Source organism: Amblyomma americanum, chromosome 1, assembly GCF_052857255.1.
Source record: "Amblyomma americanum isolate KBUSLIRL-KWMA chromosome 1, ASM5285725v1, whole genome shotgun sequence".
NCBI classification, from domain to species: Eukaryota; Metazoa; Arthropoda; class Arachnida; order Ixodida; family Ixodidae; genus Amblyomma; species Amblyomma americanum.
The window spans coordinates 244,768,871-244,795,971 of NC_135497.1; the positions used below are offsets into that span (position 1 = coordinate 244,768,871).

The following is a 27,101-nucleotide window of genomic DNA, read 5'->3' on the forward strand; positions in this document are numbered from 1 at the left end:
CGACTTAAATCCTTATCTTAATAGGAGTTTGGATTCACTCCTACATTTGCATATATCAAATTTTTTCGTGTTTATTATTCAGATATTCTATATTAAGTTGTGTGTAGAAATCACAATCCGGTGGCCAGATTGCAACCTCTCATGGTGGGCAAGTTTCGATTACGTCACAAGGTTCCTAACCTTTCTCGAGTAGTCAGTGAATTCTGTAAAACCGGACATCGGCAGGGTTTTTATTTAACGAAAACTCTAAAGCTGTCTGATTCAAAAGGCACCTAAAGAATGTTTGTTAGCAGAACTTTATGTAGAGTTAATGGGCATATCGACTAACAGTTTTCGTCCTACCCGTTACGAGGAGTGCATATTCGCTGTCGTGCTAAATCCCAAAAGGGGTGCTCACAGCAAGCCTTAATTAATCACGGTCGAAGCAGTTTTTGGGCGTGACATCTTTATTTTAAACGAAATTTACCAAAGGCCATGTGACTTTTTTAGGCGTGGAGGACGGTCTCGCGGCAGGCAGAGATGGCGTTGCGGAAGGCCTCCTTCTCGGCATCCTGAACACAGACGGGAGGAAAGGAAATCAGGCGACGAGGAAGGTACTGCGAAAGGTATTGAATTCATCGCTCCTTATATCTTTCGTGATTGGAGAACTGGAGTAGAATACAAGCGCAGTGAGAGTGGTCTCTGAGAATACAGGCAAGCTTTTGTGTACGGGAAAGAATGATTGTATTTATTTTAATTCACCATCAATTTACTAAGATTGAGATTCAAGAACCGTAGTGTCAACAGACGCATTTTTAAATTTTAACATGCGGTGCGGAGGCAATGCGAATCGTTTGATTTTATATATATATATATATATATATATATATATATATATATATATATATATATATATATATATATATATATATATATATATATATATATATATATATATATATATATATATATATATATATATATATATAATTTGTTTCCCTTCGACTATGCTTACTTTTGGACCAAGAGGTCCTGGTGGTTGTTGGCTACTGGCTAAAGGCGTTTGGTCTACCTTTTGTTAGTCATCTCTGTTTCATTATTTTGGTGATATCAACCCTGACACTGATTTATGGCGCTCCTCACTGCATAAAAATAAAGCAGACGCAGAACATCGCTTACCGTGAAAAATTCGTTCCCGGAGTGCTCCTGAAATGGAAGGAACAGAATTTACACATCAACCAGCGCATTTCGCTAAATACGTTCCAAATCGAACATGACATTAGAAGCCACTTTCTTGAATTCTTTTATTTATCAATAATACCCTCCTACTTCTGCCACCTCCCTCCCCTTAAAACGTGCAAAGCCCCCCCCCCCTTTTTTTTTACACTTGGGAAGTGCGCAACAAAGACTGTTTCGTGTTCTTTTACAAATAATTCAGCCTCGTGAACGTCCCGAAGCCCTTGGTGAAACCCATTGGGCTCATGGAACGCGAAATAGTGTACAATGCAGAAATTTTGGTGTGTGCCATATCCTGTACAGTGTAGTTAATGTTACTTGGCATTACCTGCTTCTTTGAAGAATGTCTGTGCTAGCTAATGCTGCATGTATTAATTAGTCTCATTTCACATCCCTGTGCGGCGCTGCTGAATATTTTATTCTGGTGAAATTTTTTATCCTAAGTACAACTGCCGTAAGGAATCTGATACTTTATATATTTCTTAAAAAAGGCACTTGATATAGTCTCTGGAAAGCGCCAAAATTTAGCTTTCCGGCGAAAAACCCCAACACAAAATCAGTATCCTGATCATAGAGTTCATTCTTTCGATCCAAAATCGTATTCCTTTTATTTTGTCGGCTGTTGATATAAGTAGAGAAAACACACCAAATCAAAACACCAAACACTACTCACCAGAGTTCCCTGGTTCCTCTCACACATTTTCTGGAAAACGCAGTGAAGCTGGTCGCATTCGAGACGTTCCTTGACTGTATTCAGCTTGGTAGCAGTCTAAAAAGAAGAGGCACATTAGGCAATTTCTACGCTAAAGAGGCAAAAACACTATAATTTAAGCTTTTTGAAACAATTGATTTGTTCCTGCAAAAAGTAAGTAAAAATGCATATTTGCCAACCTATATCGGCTTACGAATTCGTAGTAGTACATTTATTTGCAACGCCGCTCGATGTACACAAGGCACGAAATGGGGTAAACAATTTACCAGCATGATGAAAAGTAAATTGCCGTGATACATAGTCAGGGGCATACATGAGCAGTATATTTATACAGCCGCTGATGGTTGGCAGTCTCGTGGTGGTAGTGGTTGTTTATTAAAATAATAGTAAAAAGGAAGGAAAAGATTTTTGCTAGCCCCGGCATCTGCCATCGATACTGAAGCACCTGAAACTACAAATATTTGGGCTTCCTCTCACAGACACGTCGAGTAATTGTTAGTTGTAATCATAAGGGAATGGCGCTGTCTCTGTGTCGTCACTTTGGGATTACTCCAACGCACGCTGCTCCCTTGAGAATTAAAATGCCCCCACGCCATTCTTGGTGATAGCGCCTCACATTTGCACAGCGAACGCGAAACTGCGGGATGCCATACGTCGGAAGATATGATTTACAGAATAGTATTGAAACAAGTCGTGGCAATTATGCTAAAGCTACCTAGAAAGAAATGATCAATAATGACTCAGACCGCTTCATCGAGGTGCTCCTGGATGCATCCGACAAGTGCGACCTGCGCTTCGGCTTCCATGGCTGTAAAGGAAAAAATTAATGAAAACGTGTTGAAGCAGGCTCTGCGTACGCGATGCGTTCACATCTCAATGGGAAAACCTGTATACCTTTCATGCACTAAAGCACGGAAAAATAAACCTTTGTAGGTGTCTACGGTCTTCCAAGCGAATGGTTACTGACATTCGTATTTCATCACTGATTGAAAACCGGACTCATTGGCGAACCAGGCGCGCCAAAAATACCTTACAATTTTTTTTTTGCCCTGGTTGTAGCAAAATGCATTTTAAATATACATGCTATAAATGACGATGCGAGACACGGCAGATTACTCTCCGAATCTTGGTTTGGGTGTCGGGGGAGGTTAACGACACGCTCGCGGAGTTTTTGCAGCCTCCGCCCGTCTAAATGTTACGCAAAGCGTGTCCAAGTCGTTTAGCGCTATCAAACAGATTGCGCTTTTGTGATCATGCCAACAAACATAAAAGTGGGAAGGTGTTTCACGCATACTCTAAACGGCTCACCTCCAATAGTGTCATGTTACACCGTTCAGGCAGGTCAAGAGGACGAAATTACACGCTTTAACTAGCAGTTAGGGCTCGTATTTAACAGAGGCTATAGATTTAATTGACATCTATGTTCTATTCTTTGCTCCACGGTTTTTTTTTATGGTCTAAATGAAAATATGGGTCCTTTACCTACAACTGCAATAAGAATTGGACGCTCTTTAATGCCGCCTGTAACATTCATTACCAATTTCTGGGTGATAATATATATATTTTTTGCGCGACTCTATGCCACAAACGAGCGAAAAAAGAGCCCGCAAAATTATTGTGAAAACTATTCATTTCAACAAAAGTGCTACGTGATTTTGTGACAGAATTAGTTATGAGCACTATAAACGAGGATATGTTGCGTTGCAACACGTACAATAAATATCACAAATTCATAGAAGCGTAGTATACGTGCATTTTGAACTTATAGAGCAATAGTTATAACCCCGTCTATAATCTTCACTATTCCGTGCACTTTGAGTTCTCACACGTCTTAATTTTGTCAGAAATTAGTATTCATTAATCAGGAATGATGAAGAGAAGACTTCCTTTGAGAAAAGAATTAAACACCGCGTCCAGAACATACTTTTCTCATCTGACTGTTGAGATTAGTATCCTTTTGACGCGTGGTGCAGAGTCAGAGCCCTCATAATGCCTTCGGGGCGCAGAGTTTAAAGTTAATAATAAAGTGTACACAAAGGGCCTGATTATGCCGAATTTTTTACCACTACAGCGCAAGAACCGTGTCTGTGGCACGAGTACAAATTGTTACGAATAAAAAAAGTGCCATAAACTTCTGGTACGCCTGGAGTGTTAAGAATATTATTAACAACTTCGTGAGCAACTTTAAGCCGTGGCTTGAAGAAAGCGGGTAGAATCACACGAAATGACTCGTTCAGCACCGGATGTTAATTTCTACAGCACCCGTATGCTTTAATCGGCAACAATTGCACTATGCACGCCTAGGAAATGAGTTCTTAGTCCGTTATTAATATTTTTTTTGAAGAAATGGTCTGAAGTGACACGAATTTCTGACTCTCTGCTTCACCTCCGCAGCCATCGTCATAACGACCATAGTGACAGAATATAAGCTAAGAGCAAAGGAATGCCGCCGGTACGTACCGCAGACGGAGCCGTGGAACTCGGGCGCACGGCAGACGGAGCCGTGGTGCTCGTGATCGTCCGCAGAGGCCGGGCCGAGCAGGCCGACCAGCATAAGGCCAACGAGGGTTCTCGAATTCATTGCTTGGGTGGAGGCAGGAGTCTGCTCTGTGCTTCTGTGCTGACGCGCCCTACCGCTGCCGTAAAGGCTGCTTATAAAGCACCCGTCCGCTCCTAATCTTTCACTCGCAGTTTTGCGATAACCAAAGGAAGCACTTGCGTGATTTCTCCGCCTTGTCCAATATCAGCAGAAAAGAAAAAGCAAAAAGTAAGGCTGGGCGTGAAGGAGATGTTTTTGTCGCGCACTTGAAGAAAGCAGGGCTTGCGCCACTTAGTTAGCCAACGTGAAGAGTAATCCTATTCTACGTTTCTATAGCACACGAGCCACTAAAATGACGAAATGGGCTATCGCAAAGAGCAACACAACGAAACATTACGCAATACTTTAATGTCACTTTTCATGGCGCTCCTTTATATGCTAATTACGTCAACTTTTCAACTTTTCGCTCGAGCGTCAGAAACTAGGAGGTTAATGTGTTTTTTCCGTAGGTCTTGCGATGCATGTATGTAAATTGCCAACATCATTTCTTTATTGGGCTGTTGCATCGCGTGTAGACATTTCAGCGGGGGTGGGGGGGGGTGGGGGGGGGGGGGGGGGGGGGCGGGCGCTTTCATATTCTCAAAGCAAAAAAAAAACTTACTTAACGCGGGATAAAAGGGTTAATTTGGTACAAAATTAACAATATGTGGCAGCAAAGCATTCTATTCATGAACTGTTTAAAAAAACGATTAGCGGAGTACGTCACCTTTAAAAGTAAATTCATGAAGTCTTAAATGGTGGTCTCCTCACTTCGAAGCATAGATCAGCGGCTTCAAACAATTTGTTCCGTCTATACCAGCCATGGAAGAGAAAATGTTGCGTAAAAATTTTAATCTCAGATTTCTTAGAATTTTAAGATCTTGCGACTTTTGCTTTCTGTCATACATAGTGTCCTGTCATAATTTATAGGGACAAAGAGGACTGTCCCATTTTGAATTCTTTCCTGTTTTTAATTTAGCTCTTGAGCGTGTGGTTCCCGGCCCACAGAAGCATATTGAAGTACCGTGCTGATGCGAGTGAAATATACTTGTTTTTGAAACGCTTTGGAAGATGGCTGCAATTTATTCTCAACAAACCTAATATACCAGGTGCTTTCTTCACGATGTATTAAACATGCTTTGATCACCTCAGGTCAGCAGTAAGGTAAGCGCCTAAGTATTTACAATTCTGCTCTTCGTTCGAGGTCACCTGGTTGATAGTGTATGTATAAGACGGGTAGGAGTGCTTCCTCGAAAAGATGACGTGTACACATTTTTATTATGCAAAGTCAAGTCCCCATTATTACATCACACGGCTATCTTATCTAAGTCACCTTGCAGGATTTGCACGTCAAATGAACTATCTATAACTCTATAAATCTTGCAGTCGTCTGCGAACATTTTGAACGAAGAAGTAACATCAGCATTAATATATTTATGTATAACAAAAAAAGAAGCGGCCCCAGAACAGAGGACTGGGGAACGCCCGAATTGACAGGACCATACTACGAGGAGCGATCACCAACAACTACACACTTCTATATAGCAAAGGGATATTTACTCAGAAATCCGCAAGATAACCCTTTCATTCAAATTGTAACCGCGTAAGTTAGAAACAAGGAAGTCATGTGCAAAACCATCAAATTGCTTCTGGATGACCGGAAAAATAGAATCGATAACCTTCTGTTTATCAATAGCAACTGCCAGATCATATTTTAACTCATTGAGCTGTGTAAAGCAGGACATACCTTGACGAAACCCGTGCTGAGCGGGGTTAAGTAAATGATGTTTGACGAGTCGTTACATGATACAAGTGTAAATCACACGCTCCATTGTCTTGCAAGCTATACTTGTTAGAGACACTGTCCTGTAGATTTCTACTAAATTTCTGGGACCAGTTTTATGGATGGGCACAACGCGAGCTAATTTACGGTCTGTTGCCAGAGTCCTTCTTGCAAAGTCTTTTCAAATAATCGAGTAAAATACAATGGCAATGTATCTGCACAATTTTTCTGTAGCTGCTGCTGGCAAGTCATCTGGGCCGCTTGCAACCGATGGGATCACTTTCGACAATAACTTGCAAATAGCTGTTGTACTAAAGATAACTTCTGGCATCAGGTTGCACAATTGGTGAAATAACAGTTGGCGACAGCGGATTACTAAGTCGTCTGCTATTGGGGACGGCTGGCAAGGACGATATTGAGCAGATACGCTGTTGAAATGTATCTTTGGAAAATGTCATCCGTCGGCCGAAATGTGACGCATTATTTTTTCTTCAGGACGCAAGATGCGGTGGGGCATGAAGAATTTCTTTTAGCAACTTCTGGCGGAGCCATCATAGATAATATTAGGCTAGATGAAAAATTATGCAGGGCGCTTAAAACCAGTAACCGTGCTTACAATGCAAAAGCATTATTTTTTATTTTTCTGCCCTTCCAATTTCGACCTGTTTCTTTGCCATGACGCACCCAGTTATTAGCATATATGAAGCAATGCACTTTTCTGCCCTATGCGTTTCGTGCTCGCCTCGCGAACTGGACATCGTCGGATCGATCTCCTTTGATTGGTAAGGAATTTGACCTTCTTTTGACACACAGCGACGTTACCTGGTATTTCTGAGGACCACAGCTGCTGGTCAGTGTTGACTCCGGGTTTTGTTTTCTGTAAGCCATACAATATTTACGTACTACAAAATGTACGCCTGCCTCAAAAACTGCACTAAAATACTGTTAGCATAAGGTGACGTAAGGAAAAGGTAGAAAACATGGAAGTTAATTTTTTATGCGTCTGTATTTCGGTTTTCTTGAAACTACGGTCTTAGATCAAATAAGAAACACGAAACCAGACTAAAACAATTCACACAATTTCATCTTGTTGTTACTAAAACATTTTCGAACTTAAAAGCAAGCGTACAGCAATGGTGGCATAATTACCATGTCGTCGTAATTTTCCTACGGTGCACAATATTGCACCCTCAGCCCACCTTCGTAATCTAAATCGCATCTTAAATCGAAGCCGGGAGCGGATATCAAGCCAGAAATATAGATGCATGTGAACGCTTGAATATCGCTGGTTTTCCAGACATTTAACTCCAAGGAGACAATGATTTGACGCCGACGAATTGCCTGTAGATAGAATCTAAGATCGATACTTATAGATGTCGTTAATCTTCTTATCCTAACGACGGCACCTGTCTTCGCGATGTAATCGCTAATGAAATGTAAACTCCGTTCTGCCCTGCTTGCTGATCTCCATCTTCGATTATTTCAATGTTTTCTCCTTCGTCTCATTTTTTATAATTTTTCGCTGATACTGAATGCGGTTTCCGTCACTTGTTTTTTTCTTTAGGCAATAATCCACAGTGACGTCGACCATGTTCTTTTTGTGAAAATGCTTTTCTTCTCTTGTCTTCGCTAACTTATTTCGTTCTCATGTTTCGATCTATGAAGTAACCCATGTTTAGGTGTGTCGTCGGTGCATGTAGAAATCAGCTCCGCCATCGTCTTCAATCCTTCACACGCCCATTTCCCACACTTATATAAATTCTCACTATCTTGTGCAGGATGGTTACAGTAGGCCATTTCTTACACAAGTTCACAGAGCATCGACGATCGAAATCCACCTCGCACTTCGTCTGGCCCACACACATAGAAGGCATCACGTCACTGTCAGAATTCAGCCCCGCTACGCAGGTTGACAGCCGGTACTATCCTGTCTGATTTGCAGGGCTAACGTTCTGTTTCCCACGTTCTCTGATGTAGGCTGAAGTTAAATTTTAAGTACAGGAATGAGGGGAGTGCACGTTGCGTTTTTAAGCTCCAGAAGAGAAAGCTGAAGCTTTTTATGGCTTCACATAGACCTTAAGCACGCATCGGCGTCTTCGCTCTCATTTACGGTTAAGACATCGCTGCGCCTGTACACTAAACCGTTCACGCCAGCTCCTCGGGGAAACCAGAATTAAAGCCTCAGTGTTGCTTTCCTGATCCGGCGCCGCTTCTGCATTGGATTGACGGGAGTCGTTATTGAATGGTAAGGATCGCGAGGAGTGCACATCAGACTGTGTGCGTATGTAACATGCCAACTGAAAAGATACGTGTCACAATCCGAGGTGTACGTATGGGCTGCTCATGGTAGTACCATACCACATAATGTAAATAGTTCCCTCTCCCTGAAAGCAGAATCGAGCACCTTTAAGATAATCTGAATAGAATCCAGAACAAAAAAATTATGTGCTCGCTGCATTTAGCCGCACTCTAATTTTAGTTTTGGTTTCTAGGCATTTTTTCGGCCACCTTAGAGTTATTTCTTGCATTTACTTCTCGTGGCATTCAAAGCTAAAATAATAATCGTGCCGATTTTAAATACAAGGAGAGAAGAAAGGGTAAACTAACAACGATGTCGAAATGGTCTAAGGGCATCGTTTACGGCTAGCTTCCTCGGTGCTGACCTTGATTATACAGTTAAGTTTCGATAATGCTTTTATCTTGTAGTGCGCTGTTCAGACCGCTCGTAAATTCACATGTACGCAGTAATCCTGGAAAAATATTTTTCAACTGATAAGAGTTGATGGACGCAATTTTTTTTTTCATATATTGTAGGATTTCACTTTAATCAGTAATATATCCGCAGATCTCCCGCCGGCAGGCCTGCATTTTTGTTTATGATATTTTTGCAATATTAAGAAGCGTTCCCAATTGGTTTTCTACGGCAGTCTTAACAGCTCGACGCGAGTGATGGAAAAAAGCTTTATATTAAAAGGTTTTTCTAAACATCGGAAGAATGGAATATTGCCCTCATTATTTCCATATCAGTAATTTACAGTTTTCCAATATTGAATTGTTTTGTAAAAGAATGTTAGAAATTATCGACATACTGCTTCACAACATCACTTCAAATTGTTCCTAAGTTCTGCAGCAGAAGGCTTAACTTCATGGACATCCTTTGCAGTGGTGTAACAATTTAAACTTTTGGAGAAAAATTCGATAAACAATTAATAAAAAGAAATTCGTTTTTTTCAGCGAATATCTGTCGTCGTTGAAACAGCTAAGCCGAAGGTATACTTTTATTGAGAAAGCTGTTCGAAACGCATAACGTAGACAATGCACTCTTCCTTACGCATTGTTGCGAGTTTCGCGTCCTTCCCACCGTGTTCGTCGTGCTGTCCAAAAAAGAGGCGTTCGTCGTACAGGCGAACTAGGCACGACGGATTCGTTGAACTACTCTGACTCGAGTTCCCTTTGCCGAGGTTTCCGCTGTCCTAAAACTCTAGGAATTCGTGATAGAACAGCAACGCGGACACAAGACGCCTGCACAAGTAAACGGGTCATTAAAAAAACCAAGAATAAAAAAAAACGAGAGAGATGAAAAAGCGCATGCTGAACCGGAAGTGCAAGTGCGTGGTGAAAGATTGCCCTGTCACGACTCACAGGAGTGATAGCGCCTGGCACTATGGTTAGAAAACGTCTCATATGACTGTCCTGACCACCCCTTACGCAAAACTCTTCCTGCGATATGGCGCGCTGATGAGTCCGATAGAGGCAACCGTTGTCTCGGCCTTACAACATGTCAGCTCGTCTTCTCCTCTTTCAAGCCTTGAGACTGCGTTCATTTCCGTCGTTCGTGTAGATGAGCCTCTAAGTTCACTCCTGTTTCATATCTTTTAGCCTTACTTTTATCTTCAAGTCCTCTTCGTACCATCCCGAGTTGGAGATAGCTCGGGGACTTTTGGCGCCAATGGCGTGTCGGCGTAGCATTTGCCCTCAGCCAAATCGTATTGTTCTCATCGGCCTTGGAAGCAATGCAACGGTCTTTGCCGTTCTTCGAAGGCGGCAGTGGGGTTGGCGGCGGATGCTTCTTTTCATTTTAGTGCCCAAAAAACAGTATATGATGGGGACGAAGGCTAGAAAATTAGAATTATTAAATGCCAGAGTAAACCGGCAGACCTCAATAATATAGACAAACGCGACTCAAAAACGCGTATATTGGAGCATGCGCCCCGGGATTAATGAACAGTGGACGATGCGAACAAGCAGACAGTAATCCCGAGACGAATTGTATTGCTACGGCTGAGCCAACATTTTATGCCGAAGCGTAGCCAATCCAATAATGAAACCGCATCGCCCCGTCACTCCTGCGCCTGTCCAAAGTGGATGAATCATAACAGAGCCAGTTTTCCCTCTCGGTGGAATCCAGAAACTGAGCCAAAAAAAAAGAAAACTTACCATTTCCAACTGCTGCGAGGACGACGCGGCCAGCGGGTTTTTTCTAAGGTAAAGCTTTTTATTGAGTGAATCCCGCACAGGCACCTTTGATGCATTATTATCTATTGGCACACCACTCGAGAAAGGTTGAGAGCGAAGACCTTCTACAAATATCATTAATGCAAACCTCGAGGCTTATCGGTGGTTTGATCGCAGGTCCTCTGGAACGTAGATGTTATTTCGTGATCGGGGCAGCCATTCCACTCTAGGCAAAGGAAATTCGCAAGCTCTCGATAATCGACCTGTCCCCCGACTTTAACGGTCTGGATGGAGGTTGAAATGATCCTTTAGAGGGTTCATGGTTAACTTGCTGACAGCGCATTTAACGTTCACTGCCTGCTCACATCGCCGAAATAATAGCTTTTTTAATCGCTTCCTACAGTAAACTTATCAATTTGAAAAGCCTATTCAGCGCAAGCATTCCTAGATGCAACGGCCCCTGTCATTCTTCATTGGTGACCGTCATCTGCCATTGAATCCCTGCAAGAAGAAATTAAAACTCGAAACTCGCAATTCATAAAGCAAACAAAGAGTAATCAATTGTTTGACTCCCTGAACTCAAGCAGATAGTCCAGATTTGACTAGAAACACTTTACTGCATACTGTTCGTTTAGAAAGAAAACGGCAATTGAAGGCGTCATACGCAAAATGATTAGTCATACGCAAAATGAGCGTTGCTGCAGAGGTAGCGTTGAGAAGTTTGCTGCCTTCGGTGGAGCGGTTGCTCTGCTCTGCTGGGAACGATCGGCTACGTTTCGGGTGGCTTTCGTTTTGTGGGCTTTAAGCACGCGGTAAGGCAGTAAGCCCGGGCTATGTCTGCCCAGTCTCCCGGCCAGGAGAGCTCCCCTTATTCGGCTTCTCAATTCCCTGTTCTCCTGCCGTTGGAAGCTTTTTTGCGCAGCGGCGTCGGCAGTATCCCTAATGCGCTGGTGCCTCAGGATGGCGGTGCAATCAACATCACCAACCCTGGAGCTGTTCGGGCTGCTCTCCAGTCAGCCACTTCTTATCATGTTTCAATCTCAGAGGTACGCCAGTTTGGACGCGGCGGGATTCTGTGCAGATCGCCAGACCTCGCCTGTGTAAGAGATTTGCTAAACTCCTCATCCGTTTCCTCCCTTCGGGTAAGTTCCTTCATCCCTTCACATCTGGCGTGCACGAAAGGTATTGTACGAGGCGTAGACTGTTCTCTGTCTTCAGCAGAGACTCTTGAGTTTCTGTCTGCTGTAGGTGTTGCTGTGCGCCGCTGTAGCTGGGATGTAAACAACATGCGGGTGCCTAGCGAATCTGTGATTGCCACCTTTGTCGGGACTTCCTGCCCCTCTGAAATCAATGCATGGCCTCTAATTTTTCGGGTAGACCCTTTTTCATCTAGGCCTCTGCAGTGCAACAACTGCTGACGCTATGGACATAGCGCCGGTGGTTGCAAATCCAACTTGCGGTGTTGCAACTGTGGGGATGGTCATGCAACGAGCACCTGCACTGAGCAGAACGAGAAGTGTTGCTTTTTCGGTGGGGTCCACTCTGAAAACTACTGAAATTGTCCCTCCCGAGCGCAGTAAATCCAAATTCTAGAGATAATTGACAGAAAACGCTGTTCGCGCCGTGACGCTATTTCAGAGGTCAAAGAACGTGCCAACGGTGTGACCGCTCGGCAAGGTGTCATGTTAGACTCAACGCTGTCCCAGGCAATTGCGGGTGCTGTGGAGGCTTCCATGTCTAAAATGGTAGAAAGGATTGTCGCAAGTGTATCGGAGTGCCTTACAAACGTTCTTGCGACTCAGCTTACACATGCCGTGCAGGCCGGTTTGGCCCCTCTCCCGACATCAATTCTTTCTACTCTTACCCGGTCTACAATTCCTGAAGCATCTCAGCCCCAGGAGCGTAATACAGCCCCTTCCGCGGTACTTACTTCAGGTACTTCTAGTGATGCTGATATCAACTCTGACTCAAAGATGATTGAGCCTGATGCGTGGGTTCTCAAGCGCAGCGGGTCCCTCATGTCTCATTCGTCGTGTTCTCTGCGTACCCAGCCAAATCAAAGAAGCATCAGCTTGCCACCAAGCCCAAGGATACCATTTTGGGGCAGGCAGTTGCTGCTGCTAGGCTTTCGCAACCATAGCGACGTTGCGAGTTGTACAGTGAACTGTCGCTCTATTCTTTCAGATTCCACAGATTTACTCTGCATTTCTACACAGCATAATCCTGATGTCATAACTCTGCAAGAAACCTGGCTTTCAACCCACAAACATTTACATTTTAAAAATTACCGTTCATTTCGCCTAGATCTCCAGTCAAGGGGAGGTGGTTTACTAACTTTAGTCTCTTCAAAACTTTGCCACAGGGCTAAGGTATCTATTCAACAAATGTCTCCTGACTGTGAGATTTTGGCATTGCACTTTGTACTTCCTGGGTGCTCTCCATTTCACATATCAAATTGTTATTTCCCCTCTGGAGTACAGGATATTAGGCCTCTGGACTTGTTACTCGCTAACTGTAAAAAACCAGTTCTCGTGGCTGGCGAATTCAATTCTCACCATGTGTCGTGGGGTTTCAGGACTAATACATGCGGCAAGCGTCTTTGGGACTCGGTTTCTGATCACAACCTGATGTGCTTAAATTCAGGATCAGCCACTTATCTTCGCGCACAGACTGAATCTGTTTTATATCTCACGTTCATTAGTCCTAGAATTGGCGTAACGGATTGGTCGACTGTTGATTGCGGCACCTCAAGTGACCATATACCTATTCATTTTGATATCTTATGTCGTGCAACTCCGGCGTCTTCTCAGTGGCGGTCACATGTAAATTATGACAGATTTCAGACGGCGTTGCGCTCTGCCCTTGCTTCAGTGTCTAACATCGCCGAGGCCCACCAGTCAAGAAGCATATGTCTGGCTATAGAAGATTGCCGTAAAAAGTCGGAGTTTCTATTGCGGCCAACAAAAGGGAATTCTTCTACCTGGTGGAATGCGGACTGTACAAGAGATTACAGGCGGAGGAAGGCAGCATGGAAAAAGCTTCTTCATAACCAATGCCCATATAACTGGAGTGATTATAAATTTATTGCAGGCACCTTTAAACGCACAGTTTCACGTGCGAAGAAAAAGTATGACTCAGAACACTTTGATTATCTTTCGAAGTCGGGCAACCGACGTGCACTATTCGGCTTTCTACGGTCTAGAAAACTGCTCACGTCCTCTGGTAATTAACAGTCGTTAGTTATGCCACCTGAAGCAGCTATCCAGGCGGTTGAATTGCCACGGGCATGCAAAAGCGGTTTTTGTCTCTACTGCCCTTGAGACCAATATTGTTTGCGTCTGTGGTGCCAAATAATAATGCCTCACAAGTTAATCTATCGCAGCTTTCCCAAGTTGTACAGAAATTACCAGCGGCTGCTGCTGGCCCTGATGGTGTCACTACAAATATGCTGAAGATTCTCTATGAGGAGTCTCCCGACTCCTTATTGCACCTCATAAACTACTCCATCAAACAAGCTTGGATATCTCTTGAGTGGAAGCTTGCCAAGGGGATTCCTTTACTGAAAAATCAGGGTGGAGACTATGAATTGGATAATATTAGGCCAATTTCTTTAACATCAAACGTGGTAAAGTTGATAGAAAGGTTGTTACTAATTCGGGTGTCAGCCATTGTGGACCGCAAAAGTATACTCAGCCCGTGCCAACTCGGTTTCCGGCCACGGTGTTCGTTATGGAATGCACATGCTGATCTTGAGAGCAGAATTCTCCTTGCTCGTCGTCAACGCCAGCTCGTGGCTTTGGTTACTCTAGACGTCGCCAAAGCTTACGACAGTGTAGAACACTCCATCCTAATACATAGTCTGCAGTGTCTTCAGTTTCCACATTATATCGTTGCTTGGATATCTGTATTTCTTTAATAGGAAATTCTTTTTCGTTCATAATGGTGTTCATTCTGAGATGTAAAAACAAACGAGAAGTATACCGCAAGGAGCTGTTCTTTATCCTGTGCTCTTTAATATTCTGTTGAGCTCAGTCCCCCTCCATCGACATGTACGCACTTACGTCTATGCGGACGACATTGCGTTTTTTTGCGGCTGCGCCGGATATACCTTCCCTGTGTGGTCTGTTGCAGTCATATCTGAGTACACTTGAGCACTGGCTGAGCAGCTTACAGCTGAAGTAAAATGTTAGCAAGTGTGCCATCCTTGTTTTCCCTCTATAGAATCCTGTAGTGGTCTTTCTCACTTGCCACTTACAATCAATACCACAGGTTCAATCCCTAAAATACCTATGGGTCATAACTCACCTGGCGACCCCACATTGACCATGCAGAGGTGAAGGGGGCTCGTGCTATGGGCATGTTGCGTAGACGGTGTAGTCGCCGGTACGGCATGAGAAGAGATACGCTATTAGTGATTTACAAAATGTATTTCAAGCCAATTTTGGAATTTGGATCTGTGTTTTTTTCAGGCTCGGCTACATACAAACTTCGTCCTCTCGTTCTTTTGGAGAGGGAAGCACTTCAGATGTGCCTCGGCCTCCAAAAATTTGTGGCTACCAATGTGCTGTACCCTGAGGCCCGCATTCCCCCTCTCTTATCTCGACTTCAATTTTTAGCTGTTCAGACTTACCTAAGAATCTACGAACCTCGTTTCCATCGTTCACAAAGAATTTTCTGTCGCCAGCCGACCTTCTTTTTTAGTGCCCTCTGTCTCATTTTCATACCCCACAGGTAGTGCTTGTGCAAAGATTACTTGAGCCTGTAGATGTGAAAATTTATGACATCCTTCCTGCGCTATGCAGAGAGCCCGCTGTCCACATTGTTTTCGACGATATTTACCCCAAAAATGCAAAGCTTTTGCCACCCTGTATTCTAAATGGTCTACTAGACGATCATCTAAGGGCCTTACCTAAAAATATTGTAATAGCAACCGACGCATCGAAGTGCAATAAAAAGGCAGGTGTGGGAATATTCTGTTCACATTTAGACTGGTCCTTTTCACTGCGGCTTCAAGATTTCACCCCTATTTTTCAAGCAGAGTTTCTGGCAGTTGTACTTGCTCTACGCAAGCTAGACCCCTCTATTACCGCAGTGGCAGCAATTACTGATTCTTTATCTCTGCGTTCGTACCTCGCCGCGCATGTTGACGGTCCCATTTTCAATACATTATTGTCCCTGCTTCCTCCGCATTTGAGTCTTGTTCATTTAGTATGGGTTGCCGGTCACAGCAGTGTGACAGTTAATGATATTTCTGATCCGCTCGCAAAGGCTTCCCTAAGTGACCCCGTGTTGCCTATCATCCCGGCTACAGACTATATTACAACATCTAGGTTTCGGCGACGTGCGCCTTTAAGCACGCAAGACGTCGGTGGATTACCAACACCTCAGATATTCTTGGAACAGGCAAGTTTGTCGATCTCGGCAGCTTGAAGTATCCCTGACGAGGCTGCTGTGCCGTACACCTCCTCTAAATTTCTATTTACAAAGGTCGGGTTTGGCGCTCTCGCCCCTTTGTGCATTTTGCCGTGAGCCTGAATCTATAGAGCATTTTTTGCTCTATTGTCGCCGATACACGTCGTTGAGAAAAAGGTTGCTGGAGGAGCCCTTGCGGCCCCTTGGCTTTAGTTTAAGCAGCCAGCTCTTGCTATCATTTGGTGCCACCACATTCGGGTTCCGTCACAGATCTGTTTGTACCGCTGTTCTAAATTTCGTGCTAGAATCTCACCGACTCCCATGCTAAGGGTTACAAAATTTTCTTTCCTCTCAATTATTACAATTTGGGTTTAATAATTCTGTTCCAGGCAGTTCCTCTCTTTATTATTATTATTATTATTATTATTATTATTATTATTATTATTATTATTATTATTATTATTATTATTATTATTATTATTATTATTATGACTAATCTTGAGGTCAAAACTTTCATTCCTTTTCTGTTCATGAGGAAGAATCCTACGGTGTTGCTCTTCCGCGCTTCTTTCATTTTAATTACCTGAATACAGGTGAATAGTCTTCCGATTCTTGGCCGATCCCCCAGTGTGGGTATGTGCCATCTTTTGATAGGCTAACAACAACAACAACAACAACAACAACAACAACAAAAATGATTAGTGGTGAAAGAGGCACAAAGAACTTCTACATGAGGAGCCGGTAATGCTGGCTTTCCGCCGAACACATACCGGGTGTTTTTTTTTTTTCACCGTTGCCCGGTGGTTTCTTTTTTTTAAACGTGGGAGAGATACACAGGTGCGGGCCTTGTAGGCGGATTGTACAGCATGGCGGACAATATGTACGTGATAGAGCTCGGTGATTAAATGTTAATTAAATCAAATTATATATTCAACTTTTTCCTTTTCATTTCAAGGGCCAACAATATATTCATTAACTGGAGGCTGTCAACACAAAAGCTGAGTCCGGCTTTTGCATTTTTTTTCATTGGAAATGAATTCTGAAATATTTAATCATAAAAAATACAGTTTTAACTCGTAAAGATGCGTTCCCGCAATGCCCAGAATTAAAATGGCATCGCTGCCCATAATATTGTCGCGTTAATGCAGTTTACTGCATATGCGGCCCAAATAGACAAACGTCTTCCGTATTTGCTGTATTAGAAAGACGAGCGACGCCAGTTTGAAATGGGCTTTGCGGAAAGCTACATTACAAGCTAAAAAATACGTATTTTTGACGTTGAATATTTCTAGCCGCATTGCCAAAAAAGAAAAATTTAACATGACTCAGTGCCTATGCTGACGGCCCTCAATTTCTTTTTATAATGTTTAGCCCTTAAATAACCACTGAAAAAGTTTGCTGTACAATCGACTTGCACAGACCAGATAAACCTATACCTCTCGCAGGGTTTACAATAACGATCTGTAAACAATTAGAAAAAAAAAACACCCGGTATGTATTGATCACACGCAGAATCAAGTATCCGCCTCATCATTGCAGACTCAGCTGGAGCGCATTTAATGATGCTCCTGGCCTGTAGGTCCTATGCACTGGTGCGCTCAAATACGTAAACCTCGCTCCTTACGTATGTATCCCCAAAGAAAGAAGTCTAAGAGGAAGAGGTTGGTAGGCATGAGGCGGGACCGTTGCATCCCATCCATGGTAGTGGAAGTCTTGCACGGAGAGGCTTCACTGCAAGGCCAGTAGAATGCGCTGGCACCCCATCATGCGGGTACCACGTTCACTTGCACTCGTTTATAGTCGGGACTCCAAAGAAATCTTCTTCTAACAAAATTCCTTTGCAGTACTTTCTCCCAGTCAACAACTAGTAAAAAAAATAGGAGCCTACGACGGGGCCTTTGAAAATGCTGCACCACTCTGTGACTGACCACTTGTGTTTGTGTTTGTTCGCTTGGAGCCAGCGATTGTTCGCATCGGCACATAAGCAATTGTCCAGGTTCGAAGAAGTATTGCGGCATAACTCCTGCTTCATCTGTCCAAATAATAAAAAAAAACGTCCAAAGTCAAGATCTACGTGTAACTGAAAGAGGGCCCCGTTACGAAAATTGAGCCCACGTTGGAAGTGCATCGCTCTTAGCGGCTGGTGCAAATTAACATGAAAAGGGTGGATACAGTGCGTGACAGGGACTGTCCCCAGTGATGTCATGTTTCCATCAGCACTGTGCTATTTGCCAAATGCTGGTTTCTGGCCTCGCTCTTACGAACACAAGCACAGCGGGTTTAAGCTCTTTGCTCGGACATGCGCTCACGCTCCGTTGTTGGTGCCACAGGACCTTGAAAGCAAAAGTGTTAAAAGATATCGAGGAGCAATCAGTTGTTCGATTGATGCGGACGAAATGCGATAGCACTCTTCTTTCTCTCGCCGATCTATTCCGATTCTTCCCAAACTCTGCCATCTCCCAGTACCCGATTGTTTCACCTCCGGTTGTTTGTTAACTCATACTGTGGTCGCTACTCAAAACATCCTCACCTCACAACCGGGCCAATAGTGCAGGGGTTAAGCGAAGGGGCACAGCACTGACTCGTGGCATTCTGTTTAAAAGAAAGACATCGCGATGTGGCTTGTGAGACCCAGGTAGCTTTGCCTCAGCAATGCGCCGAAGGAATAAGTACCGAAATCCGCATTCTCGAATCGATATTTTCTGGAGGCTCTCTGTCTTGCACGGCGGCCTGCATTCTGGATTAATTTGTTCTTGGTCACAGTCATTTTCACGCAGTCATTGTTTCTTAGTCCGGCGCCTCCCTTCGCTTCCACAGAACGGGAGAGAGGGGGCGGCTGGAAAGTGCAAGAGAGAAGTCCTCTTTCACACCATCTGCCACCTGCCACAGTTGCCACGTGCAGGGGTGACATAGACGCCGACGCCGGGCAGTTTTCGCCTTCATGGCCCTCCTAATAGCCGCGCACAGAAATTTGCACAATCAGTGTCTCCGTTAGAACGCGCTGCCCTGAGTTCCTGACAGCAGATAATTTCGCTGCCCGACGCTTGTATTTCTCAATAGCTGCATAAGGGACAAGCGAGTCCACTTTTTGTTTGGTGGTTAACCACACTTCTCTACGCGGCGCAATTCCGAGGTCGATGCTTTCACACGCCACAAGTGAAAATGGAGCGAACCATTCTTTTTGCCCCTTCCACAGACAACGCGGTCCATGCAATCATCTTGAGGCCGGATCGCAAGCGCAGAGGCAGGACGCATTGAGTTGCGACGTGGCTGGAAACGGCAAGGCCACTGAGAGAAGCGAAGCTGGAAGCGACAACCCCGGTTCACCTGTCAGGCCCTGAGGTGACGTCACCAGTGTGACGCAAAGCGCAGGGAGTAACTATATAATAGCGTTTTCCTATCGGCGATCCGGAGCACCCCTCCGAATACGCAAGAGAGCAATATTTCTAGGGAGTCTAGGGATAATGCTTTCCATCGCCGTCCAATCTGAATTTCGGATCTGAATCCAGATGAGTCATTGAAACAACCTCTTCGGTTTCGCCGAGTAAGAAAACTTGCTCTGGATCGCCGATTTTCAAACGCCAAAGTCAGAAGTGCTCGCAGCCACAGTTTTACAGAGTGAAGCCGCCTATCAGGGTTGCTTATTTTGCCCCGTAACCCCTACTACAAATTTTTGGATGAAATTTTTCTTCTCAGCAATAGTTATTGTTAAACAACGCAGGAGGACAGGGCAGACGAAACAAAAAAATACGTAGCTCAAGCGCGTGCTTTTTCTTTCCTCTGTCCTCTCTTCCCACGCTAATTAACAATGAGTCAGTATTAACTTGCCCACACCGCAGCCTTAACCAGCTAGACTGTTTGGAGGGCCAGCTCTAATTCTGTAAATACAACCCGCCTACTAAAATAAAAACGTGAGACGCTAATCAGAGGTTTTGTAATATTAGCTCACTAATAAAATATTATGTCCCTTCCCTGATGCCCCTCCGCACCTTCCAATCTAGTCACAGGGCTGAAATGAACCTTGAGCAAGTTGGCTTTCTTCAAGCGTTTCGGAGCCTGTAACAAAAACATCCCGCCTGAGAGAATCGAGAGGACAAGCGTGTGTTTTGAAACAGAGGCCAGAAACAGGGTACTGACCAGGCATTTATTCGGCACCTATGCATAAAGCGCTCTCCAGGGTGCTCTGCCGCGTTTAACATGGCCGCTCTGGTGCTGAATGACTGTTTTCGCACTGTATAGGGCAGGCAGGGCTTGCACCCTTGCTGCTTAGGGGATTGTTAGAGCACGCGACGAATTAATAGGTACAGTTGAAAACAAATTTGATGAAGTAGGTAGTTCTTCAGCTCAGCCTGCCATTTCCCTTTTGTTTCTGAAATGCTCAGCAAAGCATGGAACGTTTTGTGCCCCGAACAAAGACTAGCGTTCATGATAAATACACATTTCCCGGAGAAAAGAATCCAGAAGAACCTGGATTATGTAACTTTTTACTGAACAACCCAGTTTTTCCTCCAATTTGCGCTAAAATATTCCCCGATTTTTACCCACCGAAATTTGAAAAAAAAAGATGAAACGAAGGACCCAGTACATATAAACAGCTATAAGCTCTGTTGGTGAGCTGGTAATGGGTGCACTTTTGTAACGAAATCTCGCCCCCATCTATCAGTATATGTATGGCTTGGAATTTCCGCTGTTTATTTTTAGGAAATTCTGCAGACTTTTTTCGGTGCTTATTTCAAAACGTAATTTTCTTTTTTATTCCGTGAATGTTTTTTCTCGCGGAAAAAATATCGGTTTTCATGGGTGATTTGTTTGGTACAACTGTGCGCGCAAATTCCACGTATGTTTATCTTTGTTTGTTGTTTAACAAGAGCTTCGATTCACCAGCAGTTAGCCCATACAGGGTAATGTTTACACCAGCACTTGCAATAAGAAAACTATGTCCAAAAAAAATGCAATGCCACCAACCCGAAGTCATCAGGCCAGGAGAAAAAGACTTTAAATAAAATTTCATTCCTGACAACTTGTACACGCTAAAATCGAAATCACAAGACAAAAAACAAACAAAAAAAAGCAACAAGGCAGAAACACACATATTCGCTTCTCGGACATAATTAATTGGAACCCGGTGTTTCTAAATTTGTAGTCGGACAGAACTCCAGATTAAAGAGGCAAATGCCCCTCACACTAGCAACTGGCTATGGCCGATTTGCATGACGTCGCTATAAATCCGTGGTTAATCACCGAAGCCTTGCAGGGAGCTAATCTAGCATGACTTCGGATAATCTAGCGATTAACCGCGCCGTTATGACTGGGTCCACGTCATTGCCTCGAGGGCCTCCTGTGAGGGTTATCTGCTACTTCGCTCTTGGGCTGCATCTGTCTGCAGTGGGCTTCCATACGGAAGAGCTTTTTATTCGGCTTTGATATACTCAAGTGTGTTTGTTGCTTCGAAACTCTACTCACTCCTTCCGTCACTGGATGAACAATGGAAGCAGCAAACCCATCAGAACAAAGCTTTTATTATTGAAACGACTAAAAAATGACCGCGGAAAAAAATCCAGAAGAAGCCACAGGGCCTCTTTTCACCTACTCCGTATTATATGACGGCAGCGATGGAAGTGCTGTTGAACTTTCGCGGAAGCCGGAACATGAGACTTTTTCGTGGCGCATTTGCATGGTGTCGAGTTGAAGGCGGCTTGTTACGGTTAATAACGTTGTCAGTGCCATTACATGCGGAATGAAATCTCCTTAAACAGGTATAGCGGCTCTTCTAGGGTGATGACAGTCTGTGAGCTGAAGGCGCTCTGCTAATAGACAAAGATTGACCAGGAAGTGAAGTCACTTGGTCTGCACCTGGCGTCTGTCAAAACTATAGCGAAGCAATGCCTCAAGATGTACAACTGCATTTCTTAACCAGTGATCCCGTTGGGTCACCTCGCTTCTCGAACTTCGTTAATTCTATCTTGATACCAATTTTAACGCGCACTATTAATTGCGCGTTATAGCGCACATCTCTAGGCTACAAGCCATATTCGGTTGAAACCGAATTTCCAAGCATGAATTGGGCGTAAATTCATAGGATTTTTTTCGCTTTAAACCTACAATTTGAACAACTACAAACAGTGCACCACAGCTGGGTCAAACCAATGTTTTAGTTTCCCATCTGGTGCCGTTCCTGAAGCTACGTTTATAATTCGCTTAATTAGTTATATACCTAATAATAGTTTCTTTCACGTTCACATTAGGGTCAAGTTCCTTTCGTTACGTTGTTGATCGGGGGGGGGGGGGGGGGCTAATAAACAACCAATGCAGTTTCTTTGCTATATAGGCTCCGTGCAGTGAAGTTTGCTCACGAGCCCTGCGCTATCTATCGCAGCTCCGAAGAAACTGTGGGTAGGCGGTGAGGAAGTGTCGCGCTTCGCTGCACGCTTTCAGTCGCAGTTACGATGGCAAGCAGCAGTGGTAGTGGTGGTGGTCTCTCGCACAAAAAGTGTGAAAAGAAAAAGCAACCGTCGGTACTGCTGCGTTAACAATTGCCATAGCCGCGAAGGGCAGCTTGGTACTAAATTGTACATATTCCCATGCAGGCCGGACGAAAGAGACCGTCGAAACAAGTGGATCACCGCAGTGAGGAGAAACAACTAAGTCATTTGCCATATTTACCGCTAATCTTAGCGTTCGTTTCAAGTGTAGTGCGTAAATCTTCCTGCGTACATTTAGCAGCTTGACACCAACAGCCCTACTTTCTAATCGCAGACGTTTCAGCGCTATTTAGCCTCTGATGTTTGTAGGAATTGATTTTTGAACCTCGTGCGTGCGTAGGTGTGTACGTGTGTACTTGCGGACCATTGTAATTTAGTGCATCAGGCCGCATTCAGTTCCTTTTAATGTCTGCTAGCACTGCATTTCTAACACTACACTTCTGAGATCGTACTTGCTACAGCCGTTCTCGCACTTTTTTAGAGCGCTCGAATTGCGCGCCGGGGTGTTGGCGTTGTTTACGTGTTGGTTGTACGCGAAAAAGTTATCGTGCATGCACCTTCACATGGATCGAAAAATGTGGCAAACGCACGGCAGAGTTTGCCGTTCGAACGAAGTGGCGTGGCAGTCTGAACGTGGCGGCGCGAGCGTTCAGTTAATGGATGCTTGTCTTTTTTTCAGTCAAGCCGACGGTTCTGAGTGGGTGCCGAACATTGAGACGAGTATTTTGCTCTATTTCATTTCGTCAATGAAGAAAAGAGCGCAATCTCAACACATCCGGGATATTACCGAACCATATTCCCGGATGCATACAGGTTCAGCCGCGTCGATGCGATGAAAATGCTTTCAAGATATGAAAGTTATCGGACGTGTTTTTTGCACCGTAATCGTACCATGAAAAATGTAGTGATCTCACTGCTAAGTGAAGTTCTAAGTTCCACTAGTGCGCAGCATTTCAATTCGGCTGGTAATTTGCATTATGTAAAGTTCACAAAAAGGAGCGATAGGAGAAATATTTTATCTTGTGAGTGTCACATGTGCTTTCAGGTTACACCAGAGGAGGGCTAAAGCGTCATCAGCGTCCGCCGCACCTCTGCCATCAGCCTCAGTCACATCTCAAACTTTTGGTGACCAAGACAAGGCATCAAGCAGCGGCGATGCAAACACCTCCAATCCAGGTCTCCTCATTCATTCAGCCATCTAATCTGGACGTGCTTCGCATGGCTGTTGATGCACTAAAAAGAACGAAAGAAGACAAGGTGAGCGATCTGGGATGGGCACTGAACAATGGTGCTGCCGTTCTTTATTTTTATATGTGGCTGCCGCCACCTGCTTGTTTATGCAGGGTTTAAAGCTTCTCCAAATTAAATTGCTCTAATATTGCCATGTGTACTTGCTGGCGCTCAGGGTAGTAGTTTATAATGGCAGTGCGAGAAAAATAAATGCCATCATTAGGCGGCATTAATAAAATGCATCTTAGAAAAAACAGCGACAAAGACGAAGGACGTACAAAGAACAGACACCACAAGCTCTGTACTCGCAACTGATCGTTTATTCACAAAACACAAATTAAACACATATTAGCAAAACAACAAAGGAGAAGTAATCAAGAAGGCGCGTCCAGATATGAAAACTTCCTTTCATGCAGGACAAGTGATCTGTTAATGATACATGAGTTGTTCTGAATGAAAGAGAGTTGTCATATCTAGACGTGCCGTACTGATTTCTTCTCTTTTGTTGGTGTGTGTATTCATTCTGTGTTTTGTAAATAAAGTATCTGTACCGAGTACAGAGTTTATGGTGTCTGTTCTTTCTGCGCCCTTTTTTTGTGCATTTTTTTCCAAGATGCTGTACGAACTCGCTCAAATCTCAGTATTACTTTAGTAAAGTGCATGCTGCATTTCACTGCCTCTATATCTCCCTTTGTCTGCTTATGTAAGTGCACACTGCCTGCATCTGGGGGGTTTGAAATACGTTTCAACAGTTGGCTGCCTGCTCTGATAATTATGGATTGAAACTTTTTAATGTTAATTCATGTGTATTCATGTGGTTGCAGAGCAACTAAGCTTTTCAGTACTAATCACCAACACCTGTTTTGTTTTTCTATGCAGGCTTTCCAAACCGACGACAGCGCAAGCTTTTCATGCATATTTTCAGTGTTTTTATGTTCCTCACGATAAAATGAGGCGTGCACTCAGGTGAATCACAAAGAAGTTTGTGACACAGAAGTGCAGTGCAAGCCCCTTGTGGTTTCCCGCCAGTCTTCTGGGGACTCCAGGACAGCTTGCTTCACTGGGTACGACGGCGTCCAAGCCTGTGCACCTGCCATGAAAGATCTGTGCGGAGTGTCCCCTGATGTATTTGCTCTCCTGCTGAGCATGATGCCACATTCTGCAGACCGCTCATGTGACGTTTCTATGACACACAGACTTGTGCTATTTTTGATGAAGATTAAGCTTCGTGTCACTTATTCTTCCCTTGCAGTGCTTTTCTCTGTATCCAGAAATACAGTGTCTCGCCATTTTAAGAGTGTTCTTCGAACGCGGAGAGTGTTCACACAGAAGTGGATCTATCGTCCTCCTGTGGATATCACTAGGCAGATAATGCCAAACTGCTTCAAAGTGCATTACGAGGACTGTTCAATGATAACTGATTGTACCGAGGTCCGTAGAGAACTGCCCTACACTGTGCAACAGCAGAGAGTGCTGTATTTGCACTACAAGGTTGGATATATAGTAAAATTTCTTGTTGGAGTCACTCCATGTGGCACAGTCTGCTTCCGCTCAAAGACATATGTAGGCACATGTTCAATAGGCTTTTATTACAGTGGACTCTGGATTTCTAGAACTGGTGCAACCAGGTGATGTTGTGATGGCAGATAATGCGTTCCCAGGTTTATGTAAGAGCAGGTCTTGAAGATGTAAAGGCTGTACTAGTGATTTTTTTCTTTTTGCAAGGACAGGACCAGTTTTCTGAGAGCGACGTGCACGAAACGTACCAGATTGCACAGGTACGAATTCATGTAAAAACGGTTATTCAGCGTATAAAGATGTTCAACATCCTTAATGCAAGTGTACCAACTGAAATGATTTCAGCAACGAGCGATATATTTCACGTCTGTTGCGTTTGAGCAAATTTGCCGCCACCTATTCTGCGCTCTGAATAGTGAGGCCTAAAGTCATGCACCACTTTGAGTCAGCAGGCCCGTGTTACCTTCCCATAAACAGAAGTTTTATTCAAAAGAAAAGGTTTTTTTCTTGACTAGGGCGGGGAGGAGCCAGGTGAAAAAGCTTCCAACGCCCGCACAGCTGAGCACAGAAAGTGGCTGTCCCTCTCTACAATGAGAGTGACGCTTTGTCTCTTTGAATGAACAACGAATAAGCATTCGTTGATATTGCAGATGTACATCAGTAGTTGCACCTGGGTGTAGTATCGGTGGCTAGGAAGTAGGGTCAGTCTGTCATTGGTGTATGTACTTAATGTACGGCAAAAATGTAAGCTGGTGCTCTGTGTCAATGATTAAGTCTTCTCTCCTTGAGAATGGGCACTTTACCCCGAGTAGGAAAACAGCACTTGCAGTTTCAAAAAGCCCACCAGGGCTTCCTCAAAGCCATGGCTGCGCTGTGTTGACAATTCCAATGCGGAAAAAAAGTCTCGCTCTGAAATGCATGTCACATCAGACTAGACTGTATGCAAAAGAAGAGGTAGAAATATGCACTGGTTATGTACCCATTTATGAGCAACAAGACTGTATGCATTGTGTGAGCACAAATTTTTAAGTCAAGCATGTTAGATGTGGATTACCTCTGCAACGTGTGCGCCAACATCGAAGTCCTTTCGGGCCACTGGCTCCATCTGCACGCCGGAAAAATAACTTTAAATTAGCCCAAAGTGCAATGGTGTGATGTTGGAAAACGTATCGTACGAAGTGGCCTTGGAGTAAAATCCTCGACAATCGCAAAGCGTTTGCAACAGCTCCTGGGGCGACTTCCTCGATCGAAGTATAGTGTGTGCTAGTGAGTACGTCATCCTTAGTTTTTTTTCTTGGTGCCACCTGTCAGAAATTCTAGGTCATTTAGCAGACACATTCCACTATAATTCTCCAATGTAGCATGTCAACAAAGAGGCAAAGTACGCACCTAAAATTACTATCCCGCCCCTTCGTCAAGGCACATAGCCGAAGAGCACTTGCACATTTTATATTTTTTGGGTAGTGAGTAATCGGCTATTTCTCTCGTCATGTGTTGCTCATAGTCTTTTTTTTATGAGTATCTTTAGAAATTGTCCACTGACTATTAAAGTGTGCAGATCCTCTTTTGGCTCCTGCATAAGATTTTTCAACTTCGTAATGTCTTCTTCAAGAACTATTTGGTCTATGATATCCTGGATCACTGTCTTGCATGCACCCTAACAAGTTCCATTCTGTGCTCTCAAGGTTCGTCTCATTGGACAGTTAATATCGGGAA

The 27,101-nt window shown here is 43.9% G+C and overlaps 1 protein-coding gene across 1 annotated transcript; it reads right to left on the bottom strand.

Moving 5' to 3' along the window:
- Positions 1-428: 428 nt before the first annotated feature.
- On the bottom strand, positions 429-4,577 carry LOC144114860 (uncharacterized). The gene is made up of 5 exons (XM_077648861.1): positions 4,388-4,577; positions 2,674-2,735; positions 1,889-1,984; positions 1,159-1,185; positions 429-551 (listed from the first exon to the last, which is right to left on the bottom strand). The coding sequence occupies exons 1-5, from the start codon at positions 4,506-4,508 to the stop codon at positions 486-488; spliced, it is 372 nt and encodes a 123-aa protein (XP_077504987.1). The 5' UTR covers positions 4,509-4,577; the 3' UTR covers positions 429-485.
- Positions 4,578-27,101: the final 22,524 nt, after the last annotated feature.

Bases quoted from the DNA above. Each gene is read 5' to 3' on its own strand.
- LOC144114860 (XM_077648861.1), bottom strand. From the start codon at position 4,508: ATGAATTCGAGAACCCTCGTTGGCCTTATGCTGGTCGGCCTGCTCGGC. The intron at 2,736-4,387 runs GTACGTACCGGC...TTTCCTTTACAG, and splicing joins GTTCCACGGCTCCGTCTGCG to CCATGGAAGCCGAAGCGCAG. The intron at 1,186-1,888 runs GTGAGTAGTGTT...CTTCCATTTCAG, and splicing joins AGAGGAACCAGGGAACTCTG to GAGCACTCCGGGAACGAATT.